Below are 22,980 nucleotides of genomic sequence, written 5' to 3'. Positions count from 1 at the left end.
GGAGAGATGACATGGTATGGGGAGGTTTGGGGAAGGAGGTTTGGGGCCAGTGGGAGGCGTGGCGTGGGAATTAGCTGGGGATGCCCTGAAGATGACGTCACGTGAGAAATAGGGAAATTGCTTGTTAGGGGTCTCCCAGGTGCTGGTAAGCGTAAGGGGGTGCTCTAGGGTGGATAGAAACACTGAGGTTGTCGTTTTAGGCCCCTTTTGGGGACTGGCGGTGACTAGGTTGGAGAGATGACCTTGAAAAAGTCACGTGAGCGCATTTTGACTTTCCTTACTAGGAGACTCATTTAACCTTTTAGATTGATCCGGCAGTCATGTAAACTGATTTAGGTTAAAAAAGCATTGGGGACCAGAAGGAAACGCTGGCTAGGGCAGAGGGTGGAAAGAGATACGGCTGGAACGTGGGAAAGGGTCTGGTGCACGGGTGTGACGTCTGACCCACTCACAGAGCTCCATATTGTAATGAACACAAAGCGACAGTAAACCAGTCGAAGTGGGTCGTTTTGGGAATTTAAGGAAAGCAATGTGTTCAGAAGGTGGTATTCTTTAATGTGTACAAGTTTCACCGGCGTACTATGAAAACTGGTTTAAGGACTGGTAACCTTCCGAAATGGCTGCAAATCACATACTGTCAAGCAACGTAGAGTGTACTTTCTTTCCAAATGGTCTTTTTTAAGGAAACTATAGTATGGTTTAAGTAACTAAGCAATTGTGACCAATATAGAGGGATTTCTTGGCTTCAAAAGTGGTGGCTATGGTGTTTTCTATATACTGCCGGTTCTCAGTCACCTAAAGTAGCAAGTGACTGGACAGACATATCTACGAAGTTTGAACCAAAAAGGTAGTTATACTCTTACTTGGAAAGTCCTTAACTTTGTGTTTTCAATAATTAAGGCCCATGCTATTGTCGGTTTGTGCCGCTTATATGGGCCATCTTGTACCTCTTAGAGTCTCACGACATATACTGGAATATAAGCAGTGTAAGGAAGGTACAAAAGGTGAAAAGAAAAAAGATACGAAAGAAAAATCCGCCAATTGCTTCCATTGGTAGCAATGAATGAAAAAGGTTCCATAATACATTCACATTGCACTAATACTATAAGGTAAGCAAGTGACTTGAATATATCCAAACTACCATCTGTGCTTGAACAACTTTACCTCTTTTCAAGTCTAGAAACATTCAATTAAATTCTGTTTAGGTCCCTAGATATAAATTACTGTTTCAGCCAAAAGTAAACCCCTCAGACTTGTTTATTCATCTATATCAAGCACTACTCATACCCTGTTCTTTCCGATCGTCCATATACATCAGATAAATGAATGAAAGAAATAAACCAATAATCTCAAAAACTAACATAACCAGAAACACAGCTAAAAGGCTTTTGCATCCCTTTATCTGGAGAATTCCCACAGTACTGCTGCCCTTATGGCCAGCCACAGCCGCCAAGAACATACATGGGAACATCAAGCCACTGATACCCGTAAAAAAAGAGATGGGTTCCCACCAGAAAGGTAGCAGAACAAGCGTTACACACAAAAATATCATCAGAAGATTTGTTAAAAGTACAAGGATAGGCCTCTTCTTCTGATTTCCGTGGCTTTCAATGATATCAATGGCCTTCCCAACCAAACCATCCGTGAGGGAGGTATTGGAGGACTTGAGGTTGGAAATAGCTGCTTTGGACAATTCTTCTGCTGATTTTATTCCTTCTATCCATAAGTCCACATAGGGTGATTTGGTGTCTCCTTCTGCTGTGCTTTCAGCGAGAAGTCGAGCTATATCACCTACAATCATGGCCTGGTTGCTCATCAGTTCAATAATTGGAAAACAAGTTCTTGGTTTATTTTTCGGTTTCCGGCAGAAGTCTTCGAAGTGGAAGAAGTAGTCGGTTTCACCCATTGTCCACTTTGTTTCATTTAAACTGGATATACCTGCTGTTGAATTTGGAGCAACCCTTTCAAACAGATCCAAAAGAGACTTTAAATAGTCGCCCCAGTTATATGGCTCTGGGACGCTGTACGTAACAATGGCAGTCGTTTTATGGGGGACAAATAACAAGATATTAAGGCCTAAGCAAGTTATCATGAGTAAGAATGAAAGTATACAAACTGAGTTCCAGCCGTTTTGGCAAAACTTAGCAACTTTTAGGAAAAAGTCTTTCAGGCTGAAGGTTTTGGAGTCTGGGGATTCTTGTGGAGGTGTATCGTGGAACTCAAATTGAAGGATCTTAGGTGCATCTTTGGTGTACTTTGGTGGTGGCTGGATATTGGAAGACATGGCTCTGGGGTTGGAAAGTATGGTTTGGCAAACTCAGGTTTTTTATTGAAGGGCAGGAAGAAGCAGGGAAAGTGTAAGAAATTACTGAAGAGAGATTTAATGTCCTTTCGGTTTATAGTTTCCATGTCTGGTTTCAGTAAGAGTAATAATTATTGTGATTTGTAGTGACTGAATAGTGGCTTCATGAATAATCTGCTCCACCCATTGAAGTATGTAAAGCTTACAAGGTTTCATCTGTAGTTCATGTGTTGAGGTATATGGTAGAGTTAATCTCGAAAGGAGAGGTGATAGAAATTGCAATTTCCAAGAGAAGAAGTAAAGAACAGAAGCAGTTGAAACAAAGAGAATATTTGCAGTATAACTGCCTTTGTCGCCTCTTCTCATATGGTCTTATCCATAAACGTCTATTCCCAATTCCCCAAATAAAGTATTCCCAAGATCAAACTAACTAGAAGCTACAATTTGCCATTCTGATCGTTTTCTTCAATTTAAATCATCGGACCCGGCCCTCTCCTTAGCTTCTCTCCTTAGGTTCTCTCCTCAGCGTTACCACAGCAAACGCAGCTAAGAGCGTCTCCAACACCCATGCCACGATGGCCATAGTAAGTGCTCCTCCTTTACTTTTATCAAGAACTCCCACAGTGCTGTTATGGCGACAAAGCAACTCTATCACCAACAGTAGCTGAAAACATGCCGCCAAGAGGCCAAAAACTATTAGAGCCCGGGTTCCCACGGCAAAAGCGCCTATCACCAGTGTAAAATATAACGGAAACGGTAAACATAAAAGCACAGACACAAATACAGGTCTAGAAGACAGATCCCAGTAGTTCTCAATAATAGCAATTGCCGCTTTGTCTATTCTTCTTGGGGCCTTACCTTCAATAGCAGCTTTAGCCAAAGAGGCGGCTCCTGTTAGACGGTTGGTCCATTCTGTTGCAACAATTTCCAGTTCCCATTTATCATGTACCCTGCTTCTAGCAATAAGGAATGCCAAACCATAAACGATATCGTTCTGGAAAGTGTCACCGTGATACCGCTTCAGGCAATTCGGGGATTCACCCTTACTTTTTCTACAAAACCCAAGCAGATGAAGGTAAAAGTCTGTTTGTTCTAGCATCCACTTTTCTGGAATAAAGCTTGCCATGCCAGAGGTGGAGCCTGGAGCTGCCTTCTCAAACAGGTCCAAGAGAGACCTCAAGTAGTCTGTCCAGTCATATGGGCTTTGAACGCTGTATTTGAATCTGGAGCTTTCAACAATGTAACAAAGCTGTAAGAACAGGAGAACTAAGCAAGCCAGTAGAAGCACGAATAGCGTTAGGACAAGGATAATGTCCCATGGCTTCTTGGGCCACTTGGTTCTTTGGGGCCGCTGCTGGTAGGGAATTGTATAATTGGGGTTGTAGTATCCTAGGGCTTGTCTGGCGTGTGGCGGCATTTCTGTGGTTGTAGAAATGGGATAACTTGGGGTTTATAAAGAAAGTGGATAAGGAAAGTGTAAGACGTTGTCGGCTGTAAAGCGGCGGTGGCCGTGGAGTTTCCAATATGGAAATTCGAAGAAGTTACGAAGGAAAAATATTAGATATGGGATGGTTCCTTTGGGTGGTTTGTTTACGACCATTGGCCTGTCATGGTGTATTTAATGAAGAACCATACCTATATGGATATATATGGCTATCACAGAAGTAAGATATCGATACGCTCATTTAGACTCAAGGGTTTTCAAAATCACAAATGATGAAAATGACCAGAAATCCACGATCTATATATATATATATATATATATGTCTCTTCATATCCATAGCTACTGGCTCTCTACACTATATACTAAGAGACCACCAACCACCAACTCTGCACTTCCCCCTTCTTCCAAAACCAAAAAATACACACTTTTTACAAACCACCCAGAAACATCCATTAGCATAAACCTCCAAACCCCCTCCCTCTACCCCCTTCCCTTCCTCCCACTGGCCCTGCTACCCATCTTTCGCAGCCATTCCATATACACTGAGAAACACCAATAAGTGTCCAATTTCCACGCCAGTTTCACTCCAAGAACCGCAAAAATCGGGATTCTAACTAAAACGCCCTTCAGCACCAACATTCCACCTTTAAAAAATTCATATCATCCCCCTTAGCCCCTTCCCTTCCCTCCCCAGGCCATCACTACGCACCTGCCTGTGGGTAATGGGGGCATCGCGAAGAGCACCTACTTACTTTTTTTCAACCCTAACCATTTCCCACCATGACTGCCTTCAGCACCGCCGACGCCAGCGGCTCGTTCGTGGCGAGTGTGATTCTGAAAAAGGCCCGCAATGAGGTCCAGATTCGTGTTTTTCCGGGCGAAAACGGCCAGGTATCGGACGACTTGGTCCAGAGATTCGATCTCGATGCCCTGGCTACCATTACCAGTGTAGCTTGGTTCAACGATGTGGTGCAGCAGCCAAAGAAAAAGGGTAAGAAGAGGGCAGCAGAGGCTAACGGGTCTGCGGTGAACACGGCTGCCAATGGTCCAGAGGGGCTTTTGGCGGTGGTGTTGGATAACGCTGAGGTGTTGGTGCTTTCACCTTACTCAGATACGCCAGTGCATCGCATCACAGAGCTTAAACAGGTGTTCTTGGTCGCTGGATCGAGAAACAGCAGCTCTTTCTGGGCCCATATCCCGAATGGCCTTATAGAATACAGCATCTCTTCACAGAGCATATCCACATTCATCAAAGTCCCAAAGACTTCATACACATGCATCCAGCACCTTGCTGGCTCTAAGGATACGGTTGCTGTTGGGTCGCTGACCGTGCAGTTTGTCGATCCAGCTAAAAAGCTGTTTACAGGAAAGATCCAGGTCGACGGCACTGTCTCTGCCATCCAGCAGGCTGGCTCATACTTATATGTGGCCTTGGAGGGCTCTAATACGTTGAGCGTGTACGACGTGAAGTCCCATGAGCATATTGCCGGCCTTGAATGTGCTGGAGAAATCAGCAAACTCAATAAAATCAGCGAATCCCAAGTCGCTGCCATTTCTGCCACTTCTACTGAAATCTTCACAGGTACTGACCTTACTACCACATTGCAGGGAGCCGTGGAGAACTTTTTCGCCCAAAAATCGGCCTACGTTGCCGTCTTGTACGATAGAAACCAGCCTGAGTTCGAGGCCATTGCTGAACTCAAGGACCATATGGAAATCCAGACCAAGCCTTCTAAAAAGAAGAAGACAAAGAAGGAGTCTACGCCTGACGTAGCGCTAGATAGCACCAAGCCAGTTGAGATTGATAATCTCCCGCCTCTGGAGCTTTACAGCAAGCTTTCTGGGCTCATTACTGCCAAAAAGGTGCTGAAGACCAAGGTGCTTCGTCTTTGTGCTAGCAACGACGATGAAGAGAACATCAAAGAGACATTCAGACTCTTTTCACAGAGCGACGACAGAGAATTGCTTGTTAAGCATTTGTTCAGCATTGTCAGTCTGAAAGTGGCTGCAGACCCACTGAGCAAGAGCCTGCTTTCTATCTGGCTCAAGTGGATTCTTCTTACCCATGGAGGTTATATACTGAAGCAAGACCTGCTACGGGACAACTTGAAGAAGCTTCAGAGAAGCTTTGAAGACGGTATGACGATGATGTCGAGATTGTTGGCGCTTCAGGGTCGTTTGCAGTTGCTCAAGTCGCATGCTGAGTTCAGAAGTCAGGTTGCTGAAGCTGAAGAGCAGCAAGCTGAGCTTGACAGTGAAGATGAGTATGATGATGAAGACGAGAACACTTTGGCTGACCAGTCTGCTAACGTTGAGGAGCTGATCGTGTATGCCAACGGAGAGAACGACGATTTCGATAGTGTTGATAATGTCGATGAGAGCTTTCCAGGTGAGGAGGAGATTTCCGACGACGACTTCTTGAGCTTTGACGAGGAGGCATAAAAAAATAGACTAATGAAATAGCGGCACGAGTGATGTGTAGGAGAGGTATGAGGTAAAGATATAGAAGATGCTACATGGATAGTGGCCCTCGGTATATACTGAGTTATACCAACAAGAGAGGACATACAACTGAACCCTTTGAGTACCAAATCCACTTAACCGAGATCAGCGTGGTCCCTTGACGACACCCAAAGCTTAATTAACATATACCCTTCCAAAATCCAGATCATGGCTTGGGGAGGTGATCTCTTTGTTATATGCTTTTCGCAGCCACCGACTGCCCAGCCCCATCCCAGATATCCATTTTGCAGCCACCGCCAGAAAGCCCAAACAAGCCGTCTGGGAACAAAATAGACCTTAAATTCACTACTAAACCACCAAAGAAGCATATAAGACGACTACTTTCCCGAAAACGTAAAAGCCCCAACCTCTTTCAGTACCCTCTGGTTCCTCCCATACTAACCACCAGTAAGCCCTCCATGCCCAGCTAAGTCCCCAAAAACCCCCAAACACAAACCAAAACACATTCACAAAACAAAAGCCCCCTAAACTTACCTCCCTTGGCTCCACATCCCCAGGGGTTTCCCCACCTGACCTCTCCCATCCACCACTCCACCTCCACCTTAATTACTCATCTCATCTCTGCGCACTAAGCAACTACCATGTCCAAACTCTTCATTTCATACAATATCGTGCACAAGCTTTGCCAGAAAGCGGCAGACGAAATCAAGGCTTCGGGTCGTTCCATCGACCTTATCATTGCCATTGGAGGCGGTGGCTTCATTCCTGCCAGAATCCTTAGGTCCTTCTTGAAGGAAGAGGGTAAGAAGAACATACCCATCCAGGCCATTGGGCTCTCGTTGTATGAGCAAATGGGGGACGAGGAGAAGATTGGAAAGGAGGTTGTAAGAACACAGTGGTTGGATTTTGGCAATTTGGGCCAGCATATGGATCTGCTTGTGGGGAAGAATGTGATTATTGTGGATGAGGTGGATGATACGAGAACTACGCTTCATTATGCGGTGACTGAGCTTCAGCAGGATGTCAAGGAGCTTGAAGAGAAGTTGGGCAAGCAGGGTCTGACGAAGTTTTCGGTTTTTGTTTTGCACAACAAGAGGAAAGAGAAGAGGGCTCAGCTTCCGGAAGAGTTTAACGAGAAGGGCAGGTACATTGCTGGTACGGACGTGGATGATGTGTGGATTGCGTACCCGTGGGATGCCATTGACATTGATGAGCATACAGAGGCTGCCAAGGAGCAGGGGAATTACTGAGCAACTGAACAACTGTGAATGAACAACTGTGAGCGTTAGCGAGCAGTTGTGAAGAGCAGTTGAGCAGTTGTGAAGAGCAGTTGAGCAGTTGTGAGCAATTGTGACGAACAGTTGTGAAGACCAGTTGTGAAGAGCAGTTGTGATCAAGCTGTGAAGCGACAGCAACAAGTTTTTTGGAGTGGCTGGGTCATCTAGATGGGGAATCAATGCAATGCTGGATCATGGAGGACTGGCAGGAAGCGCTGCCAGGGTTGGTTGGATGTCAGGCAAGGGGGCCTGGATGAGACGGTGAAGAGATACGATACAAATTAGACACTAGAATGGGGAAGTGAGTTGGAGGCTGTCTGGAGACGATGGGAAAGGTGGAAGGGGCCGGTTCTGTTGGAGTAGCAGACGCTGAAGGGATGCGTAAATGCCCACAGCGGAAGTCTCGGTTATCTTCCCGTCACAGTTGAATCGATGGTAGATGGTGACTGGCTAGATAGGATATTAACGATAGAGGCATGGCCTGGTTTGGATGGCCTGGTTTGGATAGTCTGGACGGGCCATTCGCTCAATAGAATGATCACTCTGGATGTGAATGTAAGAAAGATATATGGACAAAGTGGAAGTCAACTGGAGACCTGATGGTACAAGCATGAGTGTAATGAAGCAACTTTAGGGCACCTGACTGAGTAGGAGCCTTAGGTAGTCAAATTGACACGCTTTGTAGGTCCATTTCTCGGTATTACCATTCTGGAAGTAACGGTGACACTGAGGCACCTATACTGATACTGCCCAAGATAACCACCCAGAAATCCCAATATAGGAAACCCAAACCAACCAGTTCATTGTCTAATACCACTCTTAACTGACCCTCTTCCATCTCCATTACAAGAAACACCGGTGCTCGGACACTTCTTCTTAAGACAAGTACCCACCGTATCACCCAACCACCACTCCTACCCTCCAAACAACCCCAAAACCCCTTAAACCCCAACCGTCCATTCTCTCCCTTAATCCATACCAATCCACGTAACTCTGCCCCCAAAACCACCCAACAATGCCATTGTAAGTGTCCGAGCCTCAAAGAGGAACATTCTCTAACATCATCAGCCACACTTACACCAACCCAACCATAAAAACGAACATAAAAAGGTCCAGTAAAACCACTACCGGTTTCTCCATTTTTCAGGCTCCTCTACGACGTCTGCCAAGCCAGAAAACCATATCTGATAACCAGAAACCATTAGGAACAATGTACCACGTCGTGCAGGTATTGTGGAAGACCTTGTATCACAAAAATGGGTCCATGTTAGGTTTTTCTGTAGTTGGAAGTTTCTCATTATATATACCTCCTGCCAAGTCCTCCAGGAATCCAGGGTTGTTTGCAAGGTGATAGTATGAGAGGTTTCTATGGCATAGCAACATTGCTTCTTGTGGTTGGCAGCGTTGTGGGTAATGTTTTGCAAGTGGATGATGTTTCGTCGGGATTCAATAGGGATATTTTTGATAAAGCTTTAGAAAGTTGTTCAGATACGCTTAAGCTTAAAACACAGTGGATTCCAAACGCTCTGTTTGAAGATTTGGTGGTGCTCAACTTGGTGCTTAAAGATGGCAAGTACACTGCTGAAGACGGCAGGTCGGGAGCTGATTGCAGAAAGCAGTTTCTTGATTGCATGACGAAGAAGTACAGACAGCTGGTTCTGTTGTTTTCCGGGAGTGCCGAGGAGTATATTAAAGAATGGGAAGAGACCAAGTCTGGCGGTCCCAAGATCCAGGTTCCGTCCAGTATATGGCACAATCCGTTGTTGAAGATCAAGGAGATCCAGATATCGCTTCAAAGAGGAAGAAGGGACTGTGCTGGGTACGCTCCAGTGGTATCCAACTTCTTCAGTGATCCCAAACGTGAAGGTAGTCTAGATAACCCGATCCAGACGTTCTTGTCCTTCCCAGATAAGTGCCTGAACCTACCGAAAGTAAGCAACCTCTGGTTCTTCGTCAACGGAGGCCTGTGCTATGAATCTGTGGTTCAAGTATGGAACACCAAGGACTGTTCTGGGGAGAAAGACTTGCTACTTACCATGGCCCTAGGAAAGGGAAAGAAGGGAGTCAGCGACGTGCTTTCGTTCAAGAGAATGGCCTAGAGCAAGAGATACAGCCGCCTATAATTTACTAATAAACACGATAAGAGGCTTACTACCTGACCTTCAGTTCATAAGACAATGCTTCGTGGTTGCTCCTCGAATCAAGGAGCCTTAAGTACCCTCCAGGGATATATCCCCTGGCGTATGTCCTGTAGATCCACCAAACCTTATCTTTAGGTTAGCGGCTCTTCGAGCCGACTGAACAATAGACAAACCACCATTTTTGACCATTCCCAATCATCTTTTGTAGTCTACTCCTCCATCGTCAGCACCTCACTTTGCCTCACCAAAGCCCAGATGATTCCACCACCCCGCTTCCCCCAGACTTCCTAACAATACCGTTCAAATTACCAAAAGCCTATTTGTCCCATGGGTCATGCTAGAAGCCCTTGGTGTTCCCTAAGCCTCGCCCCTTGTGTCCATATAACTAGAAGTAGTAGCTTTTCGCAGCCATTCGGGTGCAACCGAGGAAGCCAGTTTTTGGCCCAGGTACCTGTCCAGCACTTAAAGGCCTTGAAGCCGTGAAGTCCTAAAAGCTGAGTTCTCCTGACCTGAAGTCCAAACACTTCCTCCCCTGCCCAAGCTCAAATCTCCCTGCTGGATCAAAAGAAAAGCGAAAAAGAAACACACCTTCTGGTAGGCTCTTCTTCACAGCCCTGGCCAGTATACCCCCATAAATCAGCACTTTCAGGCACCCTGAACACCCAAAAAGCTGTTTTTCTTTCACTTCGACGAGCCCCGATTTTTAAACCACTTTCCTAATTTCCCAACTTTCCCACATTCTCCCCTGGTTTGTCTCTTCTGCTTCTTCTTACCTGGATTCGCAGCCAAATAGCACTTCCAGAGGAACCCCATAAACAACCACCAACCCCAAGAGAAAAAAAAAAAAAAAAAAACACCACCAGTAACGTCAGGGCCCCCTTACGCCAAAAACCACAGCCAAACTTCATCCCTCCCATTTCCTTCCCTCCCTTTTGTCCAACACCACCGTCCATCTGCTTCCTTCATACAGGTTACACCATCTAGCGTCTTTTTTCACACTCGATATCTGTCTACCTTCCCGATCAGCCCATCTCGAGGTTTCTGGACCACCAAGAACGACTTGTACCAATGGACCTGAACAAGCTCGAGTCGCTCTTTGCCGACACGTTGAAGGCGTCGCAGGACGTCAGGCAAAAAGCCGAGGAAAACCTCAAGTACATCTCCAGAACCCCGGGTTTCTTGGGCGCATGCTTGGATATCATTGGGTCTGCCCAGGACGCTGGGTTACGCCAGGCGGCGGCGGTATACTTTAAGAACCAGGTGGTTCGGTACTGGAACCATCCGAATAATGGCATTGACGAGGGCGAGAAGCCTGTGATCAAGGATAGAATCATTCCTACCATGCACAATATTGACCACCAGCTGAGACAACAATTGGTGCCAGTTTTGCGTGTTTTGGTGAGTTTCGAGTTTCCCGCCCGCTGGCCCGACTTGCTTCCACAGACGGCGGCGGCTTTGCAGAGACACGATTCGCCTGTGTCGTTGTATGTGGGAGTGTTGTGCTTCTCTGAGATCACTCGGTACTACCGCTGGATCAGCAATAAGGAGAGGGAGCGGGACTTGGATCCTATGATTGCCGAGGCGTTTCCTCACTTGTTGGATGTGGGTAACGCTCTTTTGGCGCTGGAACTTACGGAGGAGTACGCTGAGATTTTGAAGCTCATCTTGAAGACATATAAGTTTGTTACTTACTATGACCTTCCTAAAGTGCTTCAAACCCAGGAAACGCTTGCGTCGTGGGGTCAATTCCACTGTGATGTCATTAAAATGGCCACGCCCGAGTACGTCAAGAACCCTAATCTCAATGAAAGGGAAAGAAACCAGCTAGAGATCTCCAAATGTTACAAATGGTCCATCGCCAATATGGAAAGGCTCTTCCGCCGTTACGGCTCCAGAGACTTGTCGCTGAAAATGAAATACGACGGCTTTCGTGCTATATTTATTGCTGAGTTTGTGCCTCACCTCATGTCCATCTACTTGACTTTGGTCGAGCAGTGGTGTTCTGGCTCCCGCTGGCTTCCAGGCACTGCCTTGTACCACTTGCTAGAATTCTTGAGTCATAGTGTCACCCAGAAAGAGTCCTGGGGCTTGGTCAAGCCATACTTCCAGACTATTGTCTCCCACCTCATATACCCCTTATTGTGTCCTAGCGACGAGACTTTGGAGTTGTTTGAAGAAGACCCCAATGATTATATCAACTCGAAGCTTGATGCATTTGACGAGGTGGCTCCAGATATTGCTGCTTTGGGCTTGTTGGCTACTTTGGTGAGCAAGCGTAAGAAGCTGACTTTGGAGCCGGTGTTGCAGTTTGTCTACACCGAGCTTTCGTCTTTGCAAGAGCAACAGGAGTCTGTAGAGGTTGCCAAGAAGAAGGAGGGCGCCATGAGACTTATAGGTGGAGTTTCGCATTACTTGACCAACCCTAAACTGCCTTACCATACGCAAATGGAGGACTTCTTGAAGACTTTAGTGTTACCTAACATTGCGTCTCAGCATGAGTTCCTTCAGGCCAGAACACTCGATGTGTTTTCCAAGTTTGCTGATTTGCAGTTCCAAGATGCTCAAATGTTGCTGGCTTTGTTCCATGGTATCCTTAAGCCATTCAGTTCGGATGCTGGCGATGTGAACCTTGCAGTGATGTTAGAGGCAGCCCTTTCTATCCAAGCATACATGCATATTCCAAAGTTCAGGGATGTGCTTTCCCAGTTAATTTTGCCCACCATGTCGAAGTTGCTCGAGCTCACCAAGGAGATCGATAACGATGCCGTTTCTATGGTTATGCAAGAATGTGTTGAGAACTTCTCCGAGCAGCTCCAGCCTTTCGGCGTGGAATTGATGCAAAATTTGGTCAACCAGTTTATGAGATTGGCTGTAGAGGTGAATGACGCTGCCAACGTTGATGTGGACGACTTTGACGGCGACTACATGGATTCATCCGATAAGATCATGGCAGCCATTGGTCTTTTGAACACAATGATCACTGTTCTCCTATCTTTTGAAAACTCGAAGGAAATCTGCATTCGTCTTGAGGAGACGTTCTCTCCAGTGATTGAGTACGTGCTCTCGAACAACTTGGATGACTTCCTTGCTGAGATTGGTGAGTTGATTGAAAACTCCATTTTCCTCCTTCGCTCCGTCAGCCCGCTCATGTGGAGCCATTTCGCTCACTTGGCCAAATCCTTTGACGAAGGCATTGCTCTCATGTACACCGAAGAATTGTTCCAGTGTTTGAGAAACTACATGGTATTTGGTCCTCAGGATATTGCCGAGAACCCAGAAATCGCCTCCAGGTTGCTTAGCATCATTTCCATTATCATCCTGGGCGAAGAGGATATGAGTTACAATGATATTGTGCTTGCCCTTGATTTGGCACAAACCTTTGTGCTTTCTTTGCAGCGCAATGCCATTGGATACCTTCCTCAGTTGTTTGAAACCATCTTCCCAGTCATTGTCAAGGAGAAGGAAGACCCCAAGCATATCAAAAATAACGCCATGACCGTGGGTAAGGTCGATTTCATTGTGTCCTGTTTGATCTACGAATCATCTTCCACCTTGGCAGCTTTACAACAGAGCAACTACCTCAATATCTTCATGGAGCTCTGGTTCGCTCTCATCCCTCTATTGAAGCGTGTCTACGACATCAAGGTTTCCATCCTAGGGTTGATCAGTTTGTCCAGCAACAGCGAGGCCGTTCTGAACACGCCTAATCTTGCTCCTCACATTGGATCCAACTTGGCTATCTTGTACAAGGCTTTGCCAGCTGCAATCAAGTCGTTTGAGACAAAGAGAGTCAACTTCAGCGAAAAGTCTTACCTTGACGAGGAGTTGTATAACCCTGGTTTTGGAGACCATGCTGATGAGTTTGAGGACTTGGATGATGAAGATGAGACTGGCGGTGCCAACGACGCAAGCACAGAAGAGTACCTTAATTTCTTGCAACAAGAAAACAACAAGTTGACTCAATCTGGGTTTACCGAGGAAGACGAGCCTGTCTATGAGGATCCATTGGCAACTACGCCATTGGACTCTGTGAATCCATTTGATGCATTGAAGGAGTTTACTTCTTCGCTTCAGTCCCAGCATCCTCAGTTGCATAGCATGATCTTTGATGGTCTTTCTGACTCAGAGAAGCAGATTTTCGTTGACGTCTTACACACGGTTAAATGAGGCTTTTATGTATTATAATGTATGACGGCATGGCCAACAGTGGGTTATGCGGTGAAAAATGTGATCAAATGAAGTAGCTCTTCCAAAGAACTCCCTCCAAGTCTTGCATTTGTGTTTCTGAGAACACCTTGCTGTCGACATGCCATGTATCCTGTCGAGTTTTCTTAAATTTGCCGAGAGCATCTTTGGCGGTTCTTCCAACGACTCCCACGACACCTGACGCTTTGTTAGACAAAAGAGTCAAAAGCTCTGGAATCCATGGAGGTGGTGGTGACTGGAAGGAGAAGGCATGAACCAAAGCACCCAAACCAAGCGCAGCACCGTGCATGGTTATGGTTTCTGCATTCGAGACGTTCTTGAAACCTGTCTTTCTGTGCTGCTTTCTGACCTTATCCAAATCAGCAGCAAAACGCTTCTTGTAGTGTGACACTATTTCATCAACGACAGCTGGAGGAGAGGTATGAACCAAACCAGAGAAGGTCGAGGAGGCAGCCTCACGAATCTCAACGTTCTTATGGTACATCAAGGTGACAGTCAATTCAAAGATACGCTGTCTTTGAGACTTGGTCAAGTAGAACAAGTTCTTGAAGTACACTGTTTCGGTGAACTCACCAAGGATGAAGTACTGAACATGGTTCAAGCCGTCCTTGCTGTACCCTTCTAACATGGTTACGACCTCTTCCAAGCAATGGGGCTCGAAAGGAATCTGGGAAACCTTCTTGAATGTCGAGATAGGCTCAATGTTTCCAAGCTGACATACATCTTTCATGGCTGTTAAATGCAAAAGGAATGGAGCAATATACTTGCTCACGAAATCCTGGTACTGGATAGCGATACTCGTGTTAAGAGCTTGCTTCAACCAGCTTAGGATCGTGGTGGCAGCACAGATATAGTCGGAATTTAAGATCTCATGAGCAGACAAGTCTTTTACTTCGTTTCTCCAAACTTCCACTTGATCAAACAACGATGGGAGTTTGTTGAATAGAAGATGGTCCATACTCTTCTTGTACATGTGCAGCTCGTTATTGCATGCTTCAACGAAGGTCTTGCTGTCTTTCATCGATTCGCCGTAGAACGAAAAGGAAGTGACTGCAATCAAGGACCCAATCTGTTCTCTAATTGCTTGGTACTTGTTGCTAAGGTTATTGAAACACATTTCAAGAATTTCGTCTGGGTTAGGGAAACCCCAAGTCATGGACACCACAACAGAGCGGATGTATCCAAGTCTGGTAGCCTTCAGCAAAACCGAGTCCGAGTCGTTCGTAAGTTTGAAATCAACCAAAACGTCAACGATGGCAGGGAACCTCTTGCAGTCAATGTGAGCTGGAACCCACCAGGAGAAGATTGTCCAGATATTCTTCGTTTCAGACGTCAAATCCTTTTCAAAGATGTTGGATAAGAATGGAACCAAAAACTCATCTCTCTTCTTGGCGATTTCTGGAGTCGAGCTTCTCGAGGCAATGAGGATTCCTGAAATCAATTCACAAATAACAATATGCGAACTCTTGTCATCTGGAACGTAGATGGACTTGATGATCTCCAACAACTCGTCAAACAGAAGACCCTCGATTGTACCGCTAGCGATCAACGCCACCAAACCTGCGGTTGCAAAGACATCTGTTCCTTGGAAAGCAGCATTGGCTTCATTATCCGTAACCCACAAATTCACAATATTGCGGAACCAGTCTGCTGTCACACATGATGCAAATCCAGTGAGGACTTGAGCATCAGCTTCCTTCAAATTGAGGTCGATCAACGGTTCTGGCTTCACTGCTATCATGGAATCATCCCAGAAGAGCCAACCGCAGTTCGCCTTTTGATCAATGTAATACTCGGGAGACTTGTCATTGGCAATTTCCTTCTTCCAAGTCTCAGAGTAGGATACTCCATCTCTTGGGGTCGTATCAACAACCTTGAAGTCACTCATGACGTAGTTCAAATCGTAGGCATCTTGCAAGTTGTAGTTGTATGCACTGAGTAAGAACAACTTGTTGAAAAGCTTGCTGATACCCTTCAAGGCTAAACGCGAGATGAGAGGGTGGTCACTGGAAGACGCCTTAGTCAACAACTGGAACACATCATTTCTAGTAGGTGACCCAAAGTCTGCTCCAAGATCTATCAAGCACAGTAAGTTAAGAGAGCTCAACTTCCAGTGGTTATTTTGCTTCTCGTTGACCACTAAAGCATCTTCAATCTTCTCCAATTTATCAGCGTACACTTCTCTCTTCTTTTCTTTAGCAAGTGTAACTGCCTTGATCTCTAAATCGATAAATTCGTCAGGTGGTCTAATGCTGTCCACCATCTTATTATCAATCAAGCATACTCTGCTAGGCAACGTGATTGTACCGCAAAGACTTTGGTATAATTTTTGAGCTAATTCGCTAACTTCCACACGGTCGACTCGCATCGCACGATGTAAGAGATCAATGAATTTCCCAAGATAGTTGAAGTCTCCCAGCATCTTGGATCTGATACGTTTAACTTCAAAGATGGTCAAACCACTCTCGATCTTCTTGTGATTGTCTTCATCCAAGGCCTTAGAAAGGATTTTGAAGGTTGTCTTGATAATCACATTGTACGAATTGTTGACTCGCTTCATTGCATCAAGCAAAGTAGCCTGGGCGCGTTCAGAAATAGCCAGGTAAGTAGAACATGAAGCTCTGGTCAAATCTTCAATAAGAATGCGATCAAGATCTGACATATTTCTCGAAGTGGCATGCAAAGCAACACGCATCTGGTGGTAAGATTCGATTCTGCTGCCGAAAGTAAGTCTTGTGAAAGGCTTTCGGATTCTATTGAGCTCTTGAATTTCACTCAAGTACCTGAAGGAAATTCTTGAGTGGCTGTAGTCCAAGTTCCTTTCACGGCCCACATCTGCAAACCAGATGTCTAACACATAAAGCAAATGCTTGAAAATCCGAATATTGTCGTAAAGATGGGTGGTCATAAACTTAAAAATGATGTGCAAACTCTTACCAACCAAATGTCTCGTTCTGTGGACCTCGAAGTACATTTCGTTGGCCCTACGTTGTTCAATGTCATCACCAAAATAGTACCTACTCGTGTAAATCTTGCGTTCACGGAAGGTAATTGCAGGGTTCAAAGAAGTAACATCGACACCTCCTAACATTGGGGTCGCTCTTGCTGATTCATTAACAGGAGATTCGGATTGGCTCAAAGATCCCACATCAACAGGTCTTCTGAAGACGGGCTCTTTCTCATCAACACTGTCGCTGGAGCCTCCTTTTTGAGTGTTGATAAAGTCAGACATGTCAATATCAAATGTCTTCTCGAGCTCGTCGGTGAAATCAATGATATCTTTACCCTCGATGTCATCAACGATCTTCTGCAAGTTTTCTTGAACGTTCTCGATTCTGGCCTCGTCTTTCGTGCTGAACTTGCATCCTTTCAAGTCACGAAGTTGTTTAAGAAGGAGAAGTCTATGTTGCAAAGACTCATACTTGTGATCGTTCAACTTAGGAATATCTTCGTCAAAGGAGGGGTCAAAAAGGTAAGACGAACCACTGACTCCGTAACCCAAGTAAAGCAAATTGACACGAAGTTCGTCCGAGAGCTCAAGAGCAATCTGTGACGTTGCATCCTTGTTTTTGATGATTTCTTTCAAAACCTTCAGGGTATTCTGAAGAGCTTTAGAAATGTGGGCCTTAAAAGTATCAACAGCAAACCTGACACATTTCTCATCTGGAATAAACCAGTCAAATGTGAGGTTCTCCTGGGAGAAACGGTACTCATCAAACTGGAAACCACCCCAACATTTAGCGTCCACGCCATTTTTGTTTATGTAGCTGGGATTGATAAGTCTTGACTCACTGATTCTCATCTTCGTTACAGCCTGGAGCATCTGATTGAGCATGTAGGTGCTGGCAAAGACAACTGAACCCTTCACATTTTCCATCAAAAAGTATGAGAGCTTGTTAAGTTTAGGACCCATGGCCACCACAAACTCGCCAGCGTTACCAATACACTCGTTAAGAATAATCAAGTTCCAGAAAAGAGCCTGATCAAGTGGCTCGACATCAATACCAGTTCTCATCTTTCCGGCACCATTCTCAGAGACCTCTTCCATAACACGGTCTATCAAAATAGGTGCAATCTGCTTGAAGAATTTTGGATCTCTCTTGATGACTCCTCCACAAATCTCTCCAACCACATCTGCAATTGTGTGAATACTGTTGTCAAATACAAAGTTGAAAACTTCATCACGGAAGCACTTAAAAACGTCGTCCGACATTGATTCTATCATGATGAAAAGGAACTTCGGAAGACAGTCACAAAGGTCTTTCTCCATGCCGTTACTCTTAGAAGGATCAGGAATGTTTCTAAGAAGCAAGAACACCCTTTCTAGGAATGTCTTCATGAGTAACTTGAATGCTGTAGAAGAGGATTTAAGAGCTTCCTCTTCAAGTTCTGGCGTAATGTCAAACGGCGCCTCTGCTTCCTTGTTGTAAAGCTTGGACTGCAAATACTCCATCTGGGAGGATGTAAACTGAATTGCCAAGCCCGAGTCTCCATCACCGTCGGTAAGGTCATGAATAGGCACAAAACTGGCCATGCCGGCAAAGGCCTCAAGGGTATACATAGTTTTCGTCAAGTCGTTAGAGTCGATACCAGGCAAAGCCAAAGTGAACAACCGAGTCAAATGCACTCTGTAGATTGGCGTACTGGCGAAGTAACGCACCAATTCGTCAAGACAACGAAGAGCTGTCACGACTCTGTGAGTGGAAATCACGCCTTCAAGAGACTCGTATAAATCGATAAGTGTACCAGAAAGAACCGGTTCAGCATCCATGGATGCAAGTAGATTTATGCATACCAAGTAATCATCCACGGCACTTGCTTTCTTGGATTGCATACCAGTTTTGACTATAGGCAAAAGATCCTGAACGAATCTAGCCACAACTTTATCTGAGAGTTTATGTTTTGGATCTAATGTGTAAAGGGAACCCGTTGGTTGTCTCTCCAAGTTGAATCTCTTTTGGAATTGGTAGACCAAGCTCAATATGAACTTCGAAATCGGTCTTGACCATTCGCCACTATTGGAAGGATGGACATAACTTTCAATGGCGTTGAGAAGCGTCTCAATATGATCCATAATACCGCCTTGCTCCAAACTGCTGTCACCGTTAATAGAGAACACAATGGAGCTGGAATAGCCATGGAAGAATCGCGTTTTAAGGGAACCGTACTTCTCAACGTTGATGCTCAAACTGTTTATAAGGGTGTTTATCAAGTGCAAGAACTGCTCTTCAGAAAACACGCCAAAAGGCCCATGGCTCGAGGAGAAAGATGAGTCCTTGGCTAGCTTTGTCAAGAAAGACATGGCAATGGTACCCAAACGGGATGTAAGATGAGAGTCAACGCCGCTGGAACGACTAAGCTTTGACCACATGAAAAATAACGGAGAAAGGTATCTTCTGATATCGTTATCGCTCTTGGGGTCTTTCTGGAAGGTCAATGGAAGCATGCACATGTTGGATAACACCAACGAAGCATTGGGAATAGAGAATCGACTACCCAAATGCTGGAAAATCTTAGGCAAGGCCTCGGCAGGGTAGAAGCTCGATGCACGTTCAGCCACTTTTAGCATATAGTTCATATCTTTCTTCTCGAGAGGCTCAAAAGTAGCGTCCACGCCAGGGAAATGGTTCACGAGTTCCTGGTACACTGGTTCCCAAGGAAGAGTAAACCCAGCGTCTTGCAAGAGCTCCACATCCTTAGTAAGAAGCTCAAAGATTTTGATATAGATGCGAAGATTCAAATGCTGGCCTCTGCAGCAACAGATGGCGTAGTAGACTCTAGCAAGAGCCATTCGGAGCGACAATGGCATGTCGTATTTCATTTTGAGCCATACAAGAAGCTCGTGGGTCCATATTTTCGTAGAAACGACAGCAGCTGATTTAGGCAGTTTCTTGTGCTGAGACGTTTCACCCGAATCAAAATCGTCAACGCTTTCCTTGATATCATCGTCGTCCTCGAGTTCAGAATCGTCTTCGTACTCGTCGTCGTCTTCATTGGCAACGTCCAAGTCCTCCTGGGAAAAGTAGTTATTCGTTTCTTCCTCTTCAGCGGTCCGTGCTGGATCGTTGTTTATTTCAAATAGATTCGTTTCAAGAGCCAAGTCAATGTCAGAAAGCCCAGCCACGTTTCTCAACGAAGCCAAGTCTTTGGCAGTGATGGAAACAGAGCCCTGGATGTCTAAGCTCTTTACTGCAATATATAGATGTGCAACTATATGACTGAGGAATTTGGCCCGATCTTTTGGGTTTTCTGGTTTGTAAGGAAGCAATCCAGGCAAGTTGAGTGAACGAGGTCTGGATCTGGCGTAGAAACGGTGCTTGGGGTCCAACTGGTGCTTGAGAAGCTCAGCATCCTCAGTAGGATAGTCCAAATTGTAATGAGCCTCTCTATCGGTCTCAATGGTCCCGTAAGAAGGTCTTCTGCGTTTCTGGATGCTCAATTCCGTGTTTGGAGTCAAAACACCACCGCCACGGCTCGGAGTTCCTGTTCCATCGCCGGCGGTATCTCTAACCTCCGCTCCCAACTGCCTTAATGGGACAGGCGCTGCTAGGCGTTGCAGTTTCTCTGGATTGGCCCGCTCACTTACCATGGGAAAAGAATCAGATATGGGGTGGCAATTAGTGAGATAAAGGCTTATTGGCAAATGGCAAACACTCTTGGTGGGGAAGGTTGTCCATACAAATTGCCCCTGGTGCACGGGTGTCACTCTGGGCTGAGATGTCATGAAATGAAATACACCTTCGTCTCACCACCTTGGATGGTGCACGGGTTTACTTCCTCCACCTCCACCAGATCGTCTGGGTCTACTTATTTTCGGCCATTTCGATCATTTGTTGGACCTGTTGGCGGCAAAGGTCTTTCAAATCGGCCACGTCAGCATTGAGCTCCTCAACTCGTTCTGACTTTTCTCCAATGACTTCCAAAAGCGTCGTTTCTCGCTGCAGCTTCTGGTCAATCTCTTTTTGCAACCGTGAGATCTCGTGCTCTAGATTTTCCAATTTTATGTTGAGGTCTTGTTTTGCAACAATCTCTTGTTGTGCTTCGTCTTTGTCTTCGCTGAGCTTCTCGTTTTCTTCTTTGAGCGCTGTGATCTCCAACTCTAGTCTTCTTATGTTGGCACTCATTTTGCTGAGTAGTTGAATGTTCTTGCCGCCTTGCGACGCTGGGATCCCTGAACGGTCAGCAGAGTTTCTCCAGTATACCAGGGCGTCTTCGGGGATTGGTCCGGTTTCGGTGGCTTCGAAGGAGTCAAGGTCATCTGTAAATGAAAGTGCCAGGAGGTTATTATGGGAAAGGTTTGGCGCTTCAAAGGAGTTTCCAAAGCCAGCTGGGGTAGCGCCAACTTCGCTGTCTAGCGTTTGGTTGTAGAGGGGAACCAGGTTGCCAGAAGAGCCTCTCATTGGCTCAATGTTGATATGGAGACCTGAATCTCTGAGTTTTCTGGATTGCAGGTGTGCAAACGAATCGACGTTGGGGCCTCCCACAAGACTGGACTCTCGAAGCTCCTGGACTTGCTCTTCGAGCTTTTCGATGGTGCTCTTGAGTTTCTCTTCCTGAAGCTCCCAGTTGTGTCTATCTGAATTGAAAATCGATGTGAGGTCCTCTTTCTTCGTTTCTAACTCCTTGTAATCGTCTTCCTTGACAGAAAGCTGGAATTTGAGGTCGTTATTGGCATTCTCAAGATCCTTCACCTTCTGTTGAACCTGTTCAAGTTCCTCCTTCAACTGCGATATCTGTCCGTTTAATCTTCTCATTTCAGTCTGGGCCTTGACTTTGCTCTTCTTGAGCGAGTTCAGCAGCTCCAAAAGCGCCTCAGACTTGCTGAGCAACTGCGATTCAATAAGTTTCCAGTTTTCCTGAGACAGAACGTACTGCTGCTGCAAATTCTTATGTGCTTCAGACAATTTGGCAAACTCAGAGTACGCAATGTGCTTAGATTCGGCCTCCGTAGCAGTACTAGCGTCTGCTTCATTGTTCAACATCAGCATCTTCAAGAAACTCTCGTTTTCCAGCCGGAGACCCTCGATCTTCGACTCAAGACGCGTGATTTCCGTACTGCTCTCATCCTTCAACGAGCTGATTTCTTGCTTAAGCAGCGCAATTGTATCTTCACGCAGCTTTAAGTCCAAATGCAGCTGGTTTCCTTCCATCTGAAGCTTGATATTCAAATCATTAAGCTCTTTCTGCGCATGGCGCTTCTCCTCGAGTTCCAGCTCATACTGTTTCTGCAGCTCTCTATACTTGCCCTCCCAGTTCTTTGATTTCTCGTCCTCAAGCGCCAGCTTCGCCTCATTGAGTTTCTGGCTGTTCACCTCCAAAAGCTCGAGAAGCTGGTCTACAGACTTGAGTTTATGTGTTTTCATGATACTCTCGACCTCCTCGAGCTTCAAAAGCGCATCTTCGTTCTTCGTAGCATACTCTTTCAACGAATTCTCTAGTTTGGCGTTGGTGGCCGCCATGGCACGTACTTTTTCATGGAGCTTGATCTCCTTAGCCGAAAGCGCCTGGCCTTCGTCCATCAATTGCTGGATCAACGTGTCCTTTTCGGCCAATTTTTTGCTTAGATCCAGCGAGGGCGTCTTCTGGACCGCTGCTGCCTTCAACAGCTTGTTTTCATCTAGAAGTTGTTGGCTGTGTAGTTGTAGTTTTTCGAGTTGTTTCTTCAATTCAGCTGTTTCGTCATGTTCAGGCGTTGGTTCTTCCACGGCGGGTGTTTCTTCAACGGGCTTCGGACTGTCAGGCACAGATTGAGCTTCTGAGGCTGCTTTTTTCTTCTTTTTGGCCGCTAGAGCTAAGCGTTCTTGGAGAGTTAGCCTTTTTGGCTTCTTGGGCTGATCTTCGGCTGTGGACTGGGGCAGAATCTCTGGCGTGGCGTCTGACGAGACCTCCTGTATAGGAGCCGGAGGCGACTCTGGAACGGGCGATTCTAGGGCCAGGGAGTCGGGTTCTTGGGCCATTTCGAGTTGGAGTAGTAGTTAGGAAGGAGTGTTGTGTTGGATATCTCCATTATATGCACTCCCTTGACAGGGAAATATATCCTCAAACCTTAATTAACCCCTGAAGTGGCATAGTCTCATTCATGAGTTACCCCTCTATTGTCGGGGTATATAATCTGGGTCTTTTGCAATTCCTGATATTATATCTATA

At 45.7% G+C, this 22,980-nt stretch overlaps 6 protein-coding genes across 6 annotated transcripts; 4 read left to right on the top strand and 2 right to left on the bottom strand. All coding sequences in view use genetic code 12, as the record gives it.

Annotated features, from left to right (window-relative positions):
* Positions 1-2,798: 2,798 nt before the first annotated feature.
* CXQ85_004525 (uncharacterized protein) lies at positions 2,799-3,719 on the bottom strand (the record flags this gene model as incomplete). The annotated part of the gene is made up of 1 exon (XM_025488141.1): positions 2,799-3,719. The coding sequence occupies one exon, from the start codon at positions 3,717-3,719 to the stop codon at positions 2,799-2,801; it is 921 nt and encodes a 306-aa protein (XP_025341949.1).
* Positions 3,720-4,526: 807 nt separating this feature from the next.
* UTP9 (Utp9p) lies at positions 4,527-6,188 on the top strand (the record flags this gene model as incomplete). The annotated part of the gene is made up of 1 exon (XM_025488140.1): positions 4,527-6,188. One exon carries the CDS (start codon positions 4,527-4,529, stop codon positions 6,186-6,188), a length of 1,662 nt encoding a protein of 553 aa, XP_025341948.1.
* A 662-nt stretch (positions 6,189-6,850) lies between these two features.
* CXQ85_004523 (uncharacterized protein) lies at positions 6,851-7,459 on the top strand (the record flags this gene model as incomplete). Its single annotated transcript, XM_025488139.1, has 1 exon — positions 6,851-7,459. The coding sequence occupies one exon, from the start codon at positions 6,851-6,853 to the stop codon at positions 7,457-7,459; it is 609 nt and encodes a 202-aa protein (XP_025341947.1).
* Positions 7,460-8,841: 1,382 nt separating this feature from the next.
* On the top strand, positions 8,842-9,585 carry CXQ85_004522 (uncharacterized protein; the record flags this gene model as incomplete). The annotated part of the gene is made up of 1 exon (XM_025488138.1): positions 8,842-9,585. The coding sequence occupies one exon, from the start codon at positions 8,842-8,844 to the stop codon at positions 9,583-9,585; it is 744 nt and encodes a 247-aa protein (XP_025341946.1).
* A 1,110-nt stretch (positions 9,586-10,695) lies between these two features.
* On the top strand, positions 10,696-13,794 carry NMD5 (Nmd5p; the record flags this gene model as incomplete). Its single annotated transcript, XM_025488137.1, has 1 exon — positions 10,696-13,794. The coding sequence occupies one exon, from the start codon at positions 10,696-10,698 to the stop codon at positions 13,792-13,794; it is 3,099 nt and encodes a 1,032-aa protein (XP_025341945.1).
* A 64-nt stretch (positions 13,795-13,858) lies between these two features.
* Positions 13,859-22,790, bottom strand: CXQ85_004520 (uncharacterized protein; the record flags this gene model as incomplete). Its single annotated transcript, XM_025488136.1, has 2 exons — positions 13,859-20,360; positions 20,641-22,790. 2 exons carry the CDS (start codon positions 22,788-22,790, stop codon positions 13,859-13,861), a joined length of 8,652 nt encoding a protein of 2,883 aa, XP_025341944.1.
* Positions 22,791-22,980: the final 190 nt, after the last annotated feature.

The sequence above is a fragment of the Candidozyma haemuli genome (genome assembly GCF_002926055.2).
Source record: "Candidozyma haemuli strain B11899 chromosome Unknown G_2014730914, whole genome shotgun sequence".
Classification (NCBI taxonomy): Eukaryota; Fungi; Ascomycota; class Pichiomycetes; order Serinales; family Metschnikowiaceae; genus Candidozyma; species Candidozyma haemuli.
Note: the sequence above shows the minus strand (reverse complement) of the source record. Positions and strands in the feature narration are given on the sequence as shown.